The 15,650-nt window shown below is 37.4% G+C and overlaps 1 protein-coding gene across 3 annotated transcripts; it reads right to left on the reverse strand.

The window, feature by feature from the left end:
• Positions 1-1,807: 1,807 nt before the first annotated feature.
• On the reverse strand, positions 1,808-14,088 carry ARL14EP (ADP ribosylation factor like GTPase 14 effector protein). 3 transcript variants are annotated; one of them, XM_063289541.1, is made up of 5 exons: positions 13,969-14,087; positions 8,862-8,961; positions 7,520-8,020; positions 5,823-5,950; positions 1,808-3,819 (listed from the first exon to the last, which is right to left on the reverse strand). In XM_063289541.1, exons 3-5 carry the CDS (start codon positions 7,940-7,942, stop codon positions 3,591-3,593), a joined length of 780 nt encoding a protein of 259 aa, XP_063145611.1. In that variant the 5' UTR covers positions 7,943-8,020; positions 8,862-8,961; positions 13,969-14,087; the 3' UTR covers positions 1,808-3,590. The 3 variants fall into 3 exon arrangements, with proteins under 3 accessions (XP_063145611.1, XP_063145610.1, XP_063145612.1); XM_063289540.1 differs by lacking the exon at positions 8,862-8,961 and having other exon boundaries at positions 13,969-14,088; XM_063289542.1 differs by lacking the exons at positions 8,862-8,961; positions 13,969-14,087 and adding an exon at positions 13,380-13,462.
• Between the last annotated feature and the right edge of the window lie 1,562 nt (positions 14,089-15,650).

The raw sequence follows: 15,650 nt of genomic DNA on the forward strand, positions 1-15,650 counted from the left end.
AAGACTAACCCAACAAACAATAAAACATATATATATATATATATGTTTCTGAGATATAAATTCTGTATATATATAAAATTGTGTGTGTGTGTATATATGTATATAATTATATACATGCACATACACACACACACAATTTTATATATATATATACAGAATTTATATCTCAGAAGCCAAAAAAATAAAATAAAGCTATGAGGAAGACACCAACTGATTCCTATAGGCTAAAGCTACAGGCACATTTTTTGCCACCATTTTTGATAAAATTCAAAATTGCCTTTTTTTAAAGGAAAGCAGTGATCTTCTCATCATGAGGGAAATTAAGCTTTGTAATAACTAGGGCTGAGACCCAGTTTGATGCAGTGGTTAAGGCACCAGACTAAAGACCGGGAGACAGGGAGTTCTAGCCCTGCCTTAGGCTCAAAGCCAGCTGGGTGATCTTGGGCCAGTCACTCTCTCTCAGCCCTGGGAAGTAGGCAAGGGCAAACCATTTCTGAAAAAGCTTGCCAAGAAAACTGCAGGGACTTGTTCAGGCAGTTGCCAGGAGTCAACACTGACTCAAAGGCACAAAACCAACCAACCAACCTGGGTTACAAGTTTTAATTGCCACTGTGTATAGAGTGGAGATTTTAGTACAACATGGGTCACAGATTCAACCTTGGTGTTTGAACATAAATATTTTGTATGGGAGGTTGAAATATCTTCTAGTTGCTGCCTTGATAGGTAGTGTATCAATTCAGGCCAGAGAAAAAGGTCTCCTATGTGAAGTATGCATGATTTTAAAAACATAGCCAGGAAGAGTCCAGGATGACAGGTCAATTCTATTATAATACAGATGGGAGATTTTGGCCCTATCTGACTGAATATCTTAAGTTCCAGACCCCCTGTTTGAAATCTCCTAAATTTTTATCAAGGCTTAATGTAAGTAAAGCTGGTATTGACAGACCACAATTCATCAGACCTTGATCAATTTGTCTTTGCAGGGTGGATACAAATCTACCCTCCAAAATGAATCAAGGAGGTTCCCCAAAGCAAATCCTGCATTAGCTTAGACTCACTAGATTTCTATTTGTTTAAAAAAGGTAATTTCAGAAGATAAGGACCACTGGTTAAAGCTGTAAGTAATACAGCTCAGAACTCTCTTCAGGCCAATAATATAAAAAGTCTAATGTGATTAAGAGGTCCAGCTTTAGTCTGTGGTTTAGTTGAGATGTATTTACAGTATAAGCAATAGTTCATTATTATGTGCACAAGCTTTTTTTTTTAATGCCACAGCTTTAAAGGCTCTTTCAGCTGAAATGGTAATAGTTAACAACAGATGCACAGTGTTTAAGTACATCTGCTCCCCCCCCCCAAAAAAAAAAAAGATGGCAAGAAGAGTATAGTAGGGTTAAAACATTTACTAACTTAGAGTCAGGAAAACACAGCATTCAATAATACATAAGGGAAAGATATTCACATTACCCCCCTAAAGTGAAGTAAAAAACCAAACACTGCAGAGTTAGCAGCTTCTTTTCATATTCTATTGCTCAGCAGGCTCTGATCTTAAGATATACATTAAATTAAAAGTGTAAAGCCATCTAATGGACCCTATTACTTCTCCTCACCAATGTTGGTCAGCTTTCTCTACAAAAGAGCTCCACTAATTCTGGCCTTTGGGATATCTGTGAACAAGAGGTTTTCTGATTCAGCTTCATGAGAATTGCATGCTGGATGGTGTAAAGCTTCTTGATGGGCTGCACCAAATAAAAAAAAATGGAGTAGCAGCCTCTTCAGTAGTGAAGGAATAGCAACAGATAAGGGACAGTTAGTTCAGTTCATTTTTATTAATTAACACTGAGTGCAGTGCCTGGAGTCCAGTTAATTTTATTTCTATATTTTTATCCCATTTGTTCCCAGTACAACCAGCCCACAATGATTCACAGTATTATTCCAAAAGAATAAAACCCAAACATCACAGACATCAGATCAGTTATAACTTCCATAAATAACACTTATAGACAATAAAAAGTTTATACTTCCAACTCTAAAATATCCAAGCAATAAACTTAAAAGTTTAGCCACACACTGATATCAGGTTATGTCTACAACTGGACTCAACATTTTCTGTACAGGAAGCTTACATATAGAACACTCCCCATTTGTGTTTATAGAGCAAGCCTGTGCACAAACTCCAGTGTGGTATCCAAGATTGCAACATTTTCAATAAATTTAATTTGGTTTAATTAACCTTGGAGGGGATTCTTACACACACACACACACACACACCCTGGATATAACACCTGCTACAGAGGGCTGGAAAATTCATTTAAACACATTTGGAGGATTAGGAGGAAGAGAACAAGGGAAATCCCATTGTCTGCCTCATACTCAATGGAATCCATTTAAATTTTGGTATTTTCTTGTCATGATTATATGCAGAAATTACATGTTCTAGTAATTCAACAAAAATTATATAATGGTAGCATAATGCAATTCCATCATCATTTCTATCCTCTTCCTTTTTTTGAATTAGGCCATATTTAGTCAATACAGTAACAGAAGAAATAACAACCAGATATTTTGTGGAAAATCAATTCTTTATTAATATCTGCAGATAAAGGAAACAAAGAAACTTCAATTTTTCTTATAAAAATTAAAAAGATACCTGGCACAAAAATCTCTATTACAAACAGAGTATCTCTTCTGCAAAATCCTGAATTTCACATTTCTATAATTTCTCACTATATGCATCGGACTAAGTATACATGCATTTTACATGGGGCGCATGGTAAATCATCTGAGTAGATTACATACATTACCTATAAATTACTACTATAAAGAGACTGTAGATGTGATGAGTCTCACTATACTTATGCTTGTATAATTCCATCAAATACATATATTGTGTATTTCTTCAAGCTAAGGTGACAGTGTCATATTTCAGCCACAAATTCTCCTTCAACTATCTATGGACTCAGTTATAAAGTTTTCAAACAAGTTATTCATAACAGAAATACTGCCTGAGGCTGTATCTTTGGTGACTTTCTCCCCACCAGCAGAAGCAGCAAAATACTGTTGAAAGCATAGAACATAATTCCTTCTTCACATGGCAACTCGTTTGCAAAAAATGTCAACAGGTTTCTTATTATTTCTTAATAAAGGTATGCCATCTTCTTGAAAGTCTCAGTCTGACATCTGCATTTTCTACTTATCATTCTCAAATCACCAATTTTCCAAAGCTAATACTGCTTATGGCTGCTAGTGCTTAAAGTTTCTGCAGGAGTAACTGTGCTCTAGAAAATGAAAATACTGGAGGACTTTCTAAAATGGGCAGTAATAGAGATACAGAGAAAAAATATGCTGCCTGGAGCACACAATGCAAACGAGCAAATACTATTATTAGCTTGTCTATTAATACATTCAGATACTCAGACCACCTTCTAATTTTTCTTCTGTACAGATGACATAAATATGGAACTTACCCTTACCCACTACTTGTTTAGACCACACTGAATCTTAACTGGAAATATGAACATATTATACTTTGTTATGTGAAAAACCTTAGAAGGAAGTTTCTTGTGACTCAGTAATGAAATGCAAAACACGGGCTATATCACATGCTTATTACGAATAATTTCCCCTCCTTCTATCTCAATTTGCTCATAGAGCCACTTGCGATCACAACGGCATTCCGGCCCACACTTGCTGGAGCCACACTTGGGGCAAGCATAGAAACACCCAAGGCAGTCTTCGTCAAGGCAGTCACACAGGTCTATCCCGCTATAAAGCAGAAAGCCTTGGCTATCGTATACCTTGCTCTTTGCTGCTATTAATTGCCTGGAGGGAAAAACACAAGCAACAAGAATTAAAAACGATTTGCAATACTGTTTTAAATAACTGACAATTCACTTTAAAGCTCCTGATAGGTGAATTTCTATAATTGGTTGTACTAAGGAGCAGCAGGTATAAACTAATATGACAACAATTGCATAGGCTGCCAAGAAACGTCTGCAGGATAAGAATTTAATTCCATACAGAGACCATTGCAGATTCAAGCAGCCAGGCATAACCTGGGTGTCCCTCCATGCCATATTTCTGACTCACGTGGCAAAGGGCTCATATTTCCAGTGCTCATACTTCGTAAGAAAAGCTTTTAGAACTTTCCATCTGGCCATTTCGGGTGGAAGTATATCTGCTATATCTAGTATAGCTACTTGAATATTATTTGTTGTAACACTAAGCAGAAATCTATTCTTTATCACAAATTGACATGCAACTGTAACAGGGTTATATCTAATTTAGGTTGCTTTGGATTTAGTATAAAGAGTACAAAAAATAGATCTATTGGTTGTTCAATATTAAAATTGCCACAAAGTGTAATATCTCTACTGGCAATTTTAAAACATATTTAGAGTTAAGGGGAAGTTAATTTATAAAAAAGATTGACCAGTGAATTATTTTAAGTTTTAACATTAATAACACTATTAAACTACTTAATTAAGTCTGATCTTAAAAAGCAACAACAAAAACACATTCCTCTTACGCAGGGTTTTGGTGTTCTGCAATCTAGACAACAGTAAAACTGAGCTTGGTCTCTCCATTGTCTATCAATGCTTTCAAGATATTTTAAAGGAAAATGGAGACAACGGAGAAGAAAGGTGATATAAAGAATATTTAAATCCAGGATAGGCAACTTGGTGCTTTCCAGAGACTATGGTCCACAAATCTTATAGCTTCTTGCTACTGCCCATATTGGTTAGGGGTGATGGGAGATAACATCCAAAACACCTGTAAGGCTCTTAGCATGGCAAACCAATGTTCAAATTTGGCATCAGTTCTTTATAACATCTGAACATACTTTGCATACATGCTGCAGAGCAAACCTGAATAATCTTAATCAGATCAACTTAAGTACAAGCATTTCTAGGACTAAGAAATTTACAATGCTACCTTTTACTGAGATAGCTGTGAATTATATTCATTATATTCCCTTTTGAACATTCATTCTTAGAGAGGCCAATGACCCGAGACAGAAAAAAAAAATCATTGAGCGGGAAAGGATATAACTAACTTGGATCAGCTAGTATTATTCTGTTGTTAGAGACATGCAGAATCAATCTAGATTACAAAACAAATCTACCGTCACAACGTATGTATATATCTCTTGGTAGAACTCTGCTTGACACAAAATTGGTATAAAACTGCTATGGAATCATAAAGTATATTCATAGATCAATATAGTCTGGAGACTCCTCTCATAATTTCAATTACTTCTTCCAGAGCACTTGATTGTTGTAGCCCCAAAAGTGCTTTAAAAATGCAATGGCCAAATAAAAGTAATGAAGATGACTGAAGTAATCCATGGGTTTAGCTGGAAGGAGGGCACAAATACTTAGCTGCTATGATAGGTAGCAAAAAGGAGGCCAATGCTGCTATGCTTTTAATCAGCTTTCTTCTCCTTCCTCACTGGAGAAGTCATATTTCCCTAGTGCAATCTGTACCGTACCAAAAAGACAAAAACTCCATGCAGAACGTACTATTTTTGTCCTGTGATTAAAAGAAAAAAGAAAAAAAGAAAAATAAAGTTGTACTAGGAACCTTTTCCCCAATCTGTGAATGAGCACAGATACCCTGACTGCAGTATTATATGGTGATTTTCCACTTTTCAAGCTGTTTTATACTAACCAAGCAATGCAACTTATCATTTTATTTCTATGCACCTACATGGAAAAAAAAAAAGAATTCCACGCATCTAAGCAGCTTTAAAATATAATCCACATGTAAGCAGAACCTTTTCCCCTCAAAGTGAAAAAGGGTGATCAATGCAGAAAATAGCCCACCTGTCTGAATTAATGGATGTGCTTTTTGTTTGCCTTCTTTTTTCTCTTTTGTTTGCTTCTGGAGCAAATCCAGTATGTCGTCCTGGATTAGCAAACTGTAAGGACTTCAAGGCCTTAGCTGTACGTCCCTGAATAAATACAGACAATTTCATTTAAACAATTCAAGGCATTTCTAATTAAGCGATATCATACTTCTGCTAAGAGACAGGCATTAAAGCCGAAGCCAAATGTTAAAATTCTTAAGTATAATTTTCGTCTGATTGACGTATCAATATAGGGGAAATAAAACAGATGCCGTCTTCACCAATAATGTCTCGCTCTTGATCAAGGAAGACTGCATAACTATTTTAAAATATAAATACATGGCTGTTACACATTGGGGTATAAAGCAACACATTCACCTCTCTCTTTTTCATGATATCGACTGTGCTCTAGGTTACTTATGAGAAACCTCAATGAGTAAAAGTAATAGTAATAGTCAGTCAAAAGAAGGCAAAGACAGTAAGTTGGACAGGAGTATATCCTTAGTGATACAAGTTAACGGGAACAGGAATAGTGAGTTGCTACTTTAATAAACAGGGTAAGTTCTTCATTTCTCTCTTTATTTCCTATTTCCAAAATAGGAAATAGCTGTAGCATGTCTTCATTAAACTTAAGACTGTGCAAAGCTGGACAGCAACGTCAGTTTTAAAGATGAAAGTCTTCCATCATGGTGCTCCTTATCGCTTGGAAGAGGTATCTACCTCTATCAAATCATGTAAGAACTTTAAGGAGTGTGCAGCTTCAGACTGCAGATGGTAATTTGGGTTTTGAATGCCCCCCTTAGTGAAATATGGTATACCTTACAGGAAAAGCACTAACAAAACAGGGAGATGATTTGTTAGAATCTCTCTTCTTGGTGCTTCTCCCCACCCTGTTTTATATTTGCAGAGTATTTTACACAGGGGAATTTTTAAAAGTGTGGTCTACCATCAGTCTGAAGTAGTACAACCCATTCTAATCTCTCAAACCTCTCAAGGTACCCAATATGTTGATAAGACCTCACTGCTTACACCAATTATGTGGTCTCATCCTGTCTGCATTCTTATAAGCTAATTCACCTTTAACTATTATGAAAGGTCATATCTTACAAACCAGGAAAGTATGGCTAACATCTTCGTGAAAAGCCACTTTATTAAAACAGCCCTTTAACTACCGCTTCCTGGTCTGAATGAAACAGAAATCTGTGTGACTGAGTTGAAAGTTATGGGAAAAGCTTCTGCACATCAGTTTCAAAAGCCGAACATAGTAATTTTCTCCCTATTCCTATGAAAGGATCTGGTTTTTTTCCCCTTAAAAGGATCAGAGCTCATCCATACATGCAACTCATATGACGACTCATCTGAGATCTTGCAAATTTACATGAAAACGCCATTTCTGGTGTTTAAACTGTGATGGCATTTTCTTCATGCAGTGCTTATCCAGTGAAAGCTATACAATCAGGAACTGTATAAAACTGAGTGTACTCTTAGTATTTTAAGGGGGGGATATCTTATTGATGCTATTCTTTCCATATTCTTAGCCTGTCTCCTATGGCACATATATTTAGAGGCACCACTTTTTTTCAATGGGTGGGACATACTGCCACATAACTGTGCAAAAGATTATAGCTTTAGTCCAGTATTTAGATAGTTGAAAAAATGGTCCCATATACATACGTCTGAATCAAGTCTCCTTCGTTGACGGTCTTCAGAGTCAACCTCTGTATTTCCATTTATTATCTGTGTACATTTGGGGCAAAGCTTCCAGCCTGGTATAAACTGACGTCCAAACTTGGCACTTAGAAAAGATGCATCATCTATGTCAATTGCATGCAAGTTTTTCCTTGAGAGTTTTTTGTGCATATTAAAAGGATCACAACATGACTTTTGCAACTCTTCGTATTTATCAAGGTAAACTTTAGCATGATGGAAGCAGATTGTATGATTTTCTGAAAGAGTTATCCCAGTCCTAAGCTGAAGAAGTAACAGATCAGTTGCTGATAATTCTTGCTTAGTCTTGAAGCCAGTTTGAGAGGTAAAGTATGCTCTATGACAATCACTGCTAGTCTGCAGCTGATTTCCAACTGAACATGGATCCATTTTACTTGACCAGTAAAATATATTTCAGTGTTTAAATTGTATCTTTTGTCGTCTTTAGCAGCTGTTACGAGGATTATCCTGGAGAAAGCAGTGAAGGAAGTAAGATTTGTGATGCATAATTTTATTTTTAATAGAGCCAAAACAAAATCAACCCAGAAATGTGCCCTGTACTCTGATATTTTTTTCAAGGATGAAGTGGAATCATAAAATACAGGTATTTCTGCAGGCAATGCCAGTCATTGTTTCATGATTCTCAGGCTATTATTAGATTTGTGTGTACTGAAATGAAACTTGGAGACTGAATGCAAGGCTAGATGCTTACCTAGCATGAAATCTAGGCACTAAAGTACCATGTTGCAACTAGAGTACATTTATATATCAGCTTTTATCAATTCCAGGTATAAAACAACTGCCATCTCATGTATAGATTTTCATAGATTAAAAGAATACCAGATACTGGTACAACTAGCTTTAAGAACTGGAAGGACTAACCTAGCTGAGAACTGAACTAGTTAGATTGGCCTCCATTCCAAAATGAAAGGTTGCTCTACAATAACAAAACACGTATTTTTCAGAATACTCATTGTGGAAAAGTTGCCCAAATGATAATAGATACTTACATTAGGTTCTTGGAATTAAGAATCTCAAAAAATAAGGCCAGGTTGTTAAGCTGTTAGCAAATTCCAAACAATCCTACTATTCTAAAGTTAGTGATTTACTTATGCAGAAGAATCTTGCAACAGATCTGATGGGAAGTTGTAAGATTTTGTGCTCAAAAAATTAGAGACTATTAGTTGAAAATTACATAGGTAAGATAACTCAGAAGTCTCAGAGTAGGCTAAGGACCACCTTTAATTATTTTCCAGCACATAATTTACGATTCATGTATAGAAGCAGCTGCAACATGACGCTTTTGTACCTTGGGAATATGTATCTTGTCCAAACTTTGCAGAATCTGCTAGTGAAACATGCACCAGATTATTTCTTGAGAAATGTATGATGCCACTTCCATTTTCAGTCTTAACACTGGAAAGAAGCCTTAAGAAATTTGAATTAATATTTCCTAATGGCACTTCAATTTAGAGTACAAGGCAGCAAGTTGCAAGAATGATGGCGGAAGCAAAGCCAATGTGAAGAATTATTAAGCTACAAGCAATATTATGAAGAGATAAAATGTTCAACAACAAAAACAGACAAAGAAAAAAAAAACTTGCAGCTTTTTTCCTCCATGAATCAGAGCTGTATGCATGCCCATTCCAGACTGATATTTTATCAGAACAGCAATTAGGATTATTTTTTTAGGGTCACCAATATTATGGGTATTTTTTTCAAACACTTGCAGAAGCCAAGATCTCAAAAAGTCCACGTATTCAGGTAAGTACTTCTACACATGCAATATTCTTTATTCAAGTTTCCTTCCAACTAAATGTCCTGGGATTGCACTGGATGCCCCATAATCTTCCTCATCATCATTTCATATAGGAGGACAAAGGGCCTAGATGAAGATGTCCTCAAAAGTCCAGATATGCATGTAGAGGCTTGTAAGCAGCAATTGGGATCCTATGAAGAGTCTCTATTTTTAGCCTGATTCTCTTGTCTTCTTGAATAACTTATTTTAGAATCTGAAACAAAAATTCATATGAGGACCTGTGCCTGGGAATACTTGAACTCTTTGCCTTTTTCTCACACAGTATTATATTTTACATGCTCTATTCTGCTCCAAGTTAGTTATGACTCCAAAAATAAAAGAAATAGATTTCAGCCTGTCTGCAAATATTTGTGTTCTAAAAACACAGCTGTACTTTTCCAGCTTAACTTCTTTGTAATTTGTATTGTCTGTTATTATATAAACAAACATTATTATTGCCTCCCTCATTTCTGTAACTTGTATTGCTTAATCATTTTAGTCAAGAGACCTAAGGTTCTGTTAATAATTTAAATCCATTTGTAACAGAAAAGAGATGTATAAAATTGCATCAGTTCCCAGACCCAATTTAAAATGACAGGAATAAGGTTTTTAATTTTTGTCAGTATAAAATATTGCCAATAATGAGTGTCGCAACATCTAAAGCTTCAGTTTTGCTTCGCTCTGATGAAACATTTTAAGTGATGTATGAGAGTGGGCAAATTTTAGTAAGAAGAGAAGATGTCAAGGATAATGCACTAATTTCATGTAGGAGCGAATCACTGAAGATAAATAGCTGCTACTCCATGATATGCTCATTAAAAAAACATGGCAGGTGGTATTAGAAAGGAGACAAGGAACAACTGCTGGTAATTACATTTAAAAAGTAACAGAAAGATTATACTGGCAGAACCAAGGCATGGGAAGAAAACAAAACAGAAGGAATAGCTTCATCAACATATTTTTCATTATCAAAGCATGCACATTACTCCTAAAAAATCTATAACTGCATCTGTAGTGGACTGATTATTCAATATATGAGATATCAGGATGTGAACTGAATTAAATCACAAGGCAAAATGGTCTTGAATAAACAAGCTTTGTCTCAAGACACACAAAAGTGTGTGTTGACTGCAATACTGGAAGTGCTCAGATATCTCAACATGTTGGGATATTTTAATTAGCATTTCAGCACCATGTAACTCAGGAGTGAGGAATCTGAGACATTCCACTACTGAAACACAACTCCCAGCATCCTTCACATTGCCCATGCTGAGAGTTGTAGTTTTGTAACGGAACTGAAGCTGCTCAAAGCTGTTGTCCAGCTGTGTCCGGAGGACCGCAAGTTACATATCTCTGATTTATGTGATGCTGAAGCAGCCACTGAAATAATTCGACATATTGACATATGTGAGCATTTCTATATAAATGCTGACTTGCTAGAGAAAGGGACCAAAGGACAGATATTATTTCCAGATTTCTGCTTTCCTGGAATTCAAATTATTCTTACACAGGAGACCAAGCAGCGAACAATTTTAAATTTTCCTTCTCATAGCACAATTCATCCCATGCTCCACAGCCTTACGCTAGCTTTGTTCTACCACTTTGAAACTAGGATAGTTGGAAAAATGATGCAATTGTGTCTTCCACTTCCAAATCCACCATCTTGGCTTATGAAACAAGAGGGAATGATGCAGGAATGGAGAGTGGGCTCAGCACACAGAGAACACCAGCCTCTGTGCTGCAATTCTGTATTTAGAAATAATGCTTGCACAGAGTTAGTACGAATCTATCAGCTGAACTGAATCTATCAATGTTTAGGATCAGTTGAAAAATAAAATGTTGGGGCTGGCTGAGGTTCAATTTGGGAAGTAAAACAGAAGGTAAGGGAAAAAGTGAAAGATACAGCTATGGAATTAAAAGCTTTTCTTCCTTGCATTATACAGGAAGATTTGCTTTCATTGACTTTAGCATTAACACTGATTCACCAGACAATTTTATTTTGAGTCTAGTGGATATACCAAAGAATGTATTTGAAAGGATGGACATCAGATATTCATTGACTCATATGATTTTGTCTTGTAAATCACTGTAATGGAATGTGAGAATGATCTCTGAGGGTGGGGGAAGAGATGCTGCCTAGGGAACAATTTGGTAAAAGGAGTCTGCAACTGGGTAATGGGCAGAGAAACTTAGAAAGTCTGAGGAATATATACCAGTTCTGGAATCTTGCTAAGAGAATCATTTTAAGAAATTGGAAAAAATAGTATTATTCCTCCAATCATTAATATTAAAGATTGGATTCAAAAGATGTATAATTTATCTGTTTTTGAAAATGCAGTTTTACCTACCAATTAAAAAATGATGCAATGTGTTTTCCTTTGGCACAGATTTCAGGACATTCTTACAATACAGTATTATCATTTATTCTCTTTAATTTAGAAACTTTTAAGTACTGTTTAATATTTGGACATGTGACATACTGTATATTGATCAAGCAAGCTATCTATAAGCCTTTCATTTGAAAATGGAGGAGTGGGCAAGCTGTAATTTCTTTGTTTACTAAAATGTATAGCTTACCCCATTCCCAAAACTCTGGGTGGCTCACATAAAACAAATAACAAAACATAACACAGAAATATAGAGACAGTCTGCATGTCCTCGTAATCACTTTAAATATATTCCACTGCTAGAAGAAAAGTATCTACAAAACCCAGCTGACATATCCAAAAATACTGTTAAAGGATGGGACAGAAGGTGAAGAACACTAAAAGGAAGAATGGACAAATCCAGCAAACATTTTTATGACAGCAATCATATGAGGAGGAGGAGGAACAAGGAAAAAAAACAAAAAACCCAGCATCCCTAATTGTAATCCTGTTCATTACATATCATTAATTTGAACTTAATCTGGAAACAGTCAGTAGCAGCATATGTGCTATGTAAAAGACATACACAGCAAAGCAAAGCAGGCTATGGCTGGGCATCTGTAACAATTTGTAAGCAGAAAGTATACAAACCATATTTTATTAAAAGTATTAATAGATTATATATTGAATATTGCAATAACAGTCATTGCTATTTTGAATTATCAAGGAAGTGGTCCTGATCTGGCATTAGCAGAGATCTTGTTAAGAAAGAAAATGTAGTATGCATGGAGGAAAAAGGCCCTCAGAACTGAAGAGCTGATTTCCCTAGTTACAGCTCTGTCTTCCATAAATGAAGGGAAGGTCAGTTGCCATAAACTATACACTGAATACAGAGATGCAAGCCAATCAAACCTTATACTTAACACATTTTAAATGTGTATTTAAGAATGTAGTGTATAAAGTGGCAAGTTGTTTCCATTCCATAAAATCAACTGGTGAAGCTGATTAAATCAGATTACAGCAACTTTAGTTACTTAGATTTACATGCAACAGCCCCTTTCTCCACTTTTTAAGGGCTACAGGCATATACATCTGAAAATATCTACTTTAAGCTAATGAAAGAGGCATGTGATTGCCATACCTCAAATATATATTAATATAATAAACTAAAAATATAAACCCAGAATCAGACAAAAATCTGAGCCCCATACATAGGGCAGGGTCTTATCCAGCACATGATTTGGTATCTGAAATGATCAAATGGGTCTATACTTCATGGGGCATTTAAAGTAATACATTGAAATACAATCCAAACTGGGTTTTTTTTTGCCATTTTTGTTTATAGGCAAATATTTATACAAACATTTTGCTCTCTCCAATGTGCACAGGAAATGTCAGGGTGCTGACCATGGCAACAACACATCTGCAATGCTGGTTTCAAGTCTCTGATAAGCAGCTGTTTCCCCCTCCCCACTTAAAGCCTCAGATCAGGGTTAACTTCCGGAGTTGTGATTTGATGACAACATTCTTCTATAGGACATAAAATATTTCCACAACTGGCAACAAAGGGAGAACTTACTCAAGTCTTTAAAAAGATATACAGGCTCTCTCAATGGAATATTATTTATTCAATTTATATATCCGTTTTTCTCTTCCAACCTACCTCTTGAGAGTGGTGTGTCAATATAATATCTGAAGAAGGAAAAATCCTATATTCTTTGAAAGAAGGGTGAAATTTAAAATAATATAAAAACCTTCCAGCTAGGGGTATTTAACTAAAATAAGAAAAACGCTTGTCTAGTCATCATCTGTGGATACAGGAAAAATGTTTGGTATAAACCTTGCGCAGTTAAAACTCGTCTCTCCTCTATGCATTCCTTCAAAGAGAAGACGGATATTTAGGATTTTTAAGACTGGAGCTTCCAAGGCTTCCCCCACACCTTCTTTCCTCACTGACTCCAAAAGACGAACAAGCAAAAAGGCATTTTCACGAATCCGCGGGGCGAGAGCCGAACCGTGAAACGAAACGACCTTCTTTCAGGAGCCAAAGGCAAGGCTTCGGCATCTCTTGCACCAGCCTTCCTCAACTCGGCGGCCTTCCGACGTGGACTTCGACTCCCATAATCCAGCGAGACCGGGATCATGGGAGTGGAAGTGCAGCACATCGGGAGAGCCCCAGCTGCGCTCCGCGAAGGGCGAGGGAGCCGCGGCAGCTCTGCTCACCATCCCCGCGGCTCCTCGCTGGCGCTCACCTTGCCGTAGGCTTTTCTTCGCCCGAGTCCCGCGGCCACCGCGGCCACCTCGCCCAGGGCTGCCATGAAGCCGAGCGCTTCCTCGTCGTCGGAAGGAGAGGACGGCTGCGAGGCGCAGAATCAGGAACTGCAAGCTTATTGGCCCCCTTGCCACACTTCCGGGTCCGGATGGCTTTGCACAAGCCTTCGCAGGAGTTGCCGGGGGGGGGGGTCGAGGCCGCGGCTGCTGCGTCTGGGTGCCTCTCACGTGTTTTTCAAGGTTGTCGTCCTTTCTGTTCCGGGTTGAATAGCTTCCTTGATGGAGCAGAGGTCATAGCTTCTTTCTGTTGCAGGCAGACGTTCAACAGGAGCAACAGGTGTCTGTTACACGAAGAGAAACCGAAGGGGAAGGTTGCATCTTTCCGGCCAATGGGGACTGAGGCTTCCTCAGTCGGGCAGTGTTAAAAATGGCTAAATCAGTATTAGCAGACTCTTCGCGCTGATGAAGAACCTTCACGTCCGCTGAAAAGGATGATGGCATCAAATGTGTATTTATTTCTGTATATACCTTACTTGCACCCTTCGGTGCCACCTTTATTTCGTAGCCGGATAATTCTTTTTTGCGCGGGGGGGCATCTCCTTCTACTGCTGTCTACTGCCATTTGTGTAATGGCCTTTCCATGCTTTATGGACATGGAGGGGACCCGTGTAGAATAAAGAACTGGGAAGCCCTGCTCCTCCTTTCACTCCCATCTGGCTGCCTCTGTTTTGTGGGGCCTGAGTGTCTGAAGAGGAGATCCTACATACTACAATAAAATGTGAATGGAGTTATTTCTAGAGGAATTCACACATTGCATCAATCTTAAATTAATCACTGTGGCTGATTTTTTTAAATAAATCAGCCGCTTCCTTTGCAGAGCAGCTGAAGGGTATATACTGTATCATTCATTTCCAATTTAGACTGATATTTTTCATGAATAGCCAACCAGTATCATGAGTGGTGATAAGAAGAGGTAGGTGTGAAATAAGGAAGGCCCTGGACAGGCTGAACATTTTGGGCACGATCAAAGGTGGAGTGAGGTTTTGGGTTGCCTGTCCTATAGACTGCTACATTAATCCAAGCATATACATATACGTGTACTGACCAATAATTCATAGTCTGTTCCACAATATGCCCATCATAAACTTAGCATTTTGACCTCCAATATTGATTCCAGTTGTCATGTCTTCCAAGCCATTCTTGCCATATTTTTTGTAGGCTGCCCAGAGTCACATTTGTGAAATGGGCAGCTTTATGAATATGTTAGATAAATAATATATATATTTGCTACTTAAGTTAAGTGTCTACGGGAACAATATGCAACACTCTCTCACCCTCTTCCCCATTCTGAAATGCTCCACATGCAGTTCTTACAGCTGCTTCTTGTTCATTCTAAAGATTCCTCAGAAGAATAACTTGGTACTGTGGCACAAGCATTAGCCTTGATATTTGGGCTACAGGATCTGGGCTGCAAAAATCCAGATGATGACTGGTATAGAAGACTAAGTCTTGACTGCTGCCCAGATTTGGTAGCTTTACTTAATATATTCCAGCTTCAGACATGATCTACATAATTAAAGGCCTTGCCGTAACTAATGAAGCAAATTTCTTATATGCTGCTGTCCTTATACGTTCCGTTATCCATCTTTGTCCGTACTTCCAC

The sequence above is a fragment of the Candoia aspera genome, chromosome 1 (assembly GCF_035149785.1).
Source record: "Candoia aspera isolate rCanAsp1 chromosome 1, rCanAsp1.hap2, whole genome shotgun sequence".
Taxonomy (NCBI): domain Eukaryota; kingdom Metazoa; phylum Chordata; class Lepidosauria; order Squamata; family Boidae; genus Candoia; species Candoia aspera.

Bases quoted from the DNA above. Each gene is read 5' to 3' on its own strand.
- ARL14EP (XM_063289540.1), bottom strand. From the start codon at position 7,942: ATGGATCCATGTTCAGTTGGAAATCAGCTGCAGACTAGCAGTGATTGT. The intron at 5,951-7,519 runs GTATGTATATGG...GTATTTATTCAG, and splicing joins GAAGGAGACTTGATTCAGAC to GGACGTACAGCTAAGGCCTT. The intron at 3,820-5,822 runs GTGGGCTATTTT...TTTTCCCTCCAG, and splicing joins ACATCCATTAATTCAGACAG to GCAATTAATAGCAGCAAAGA.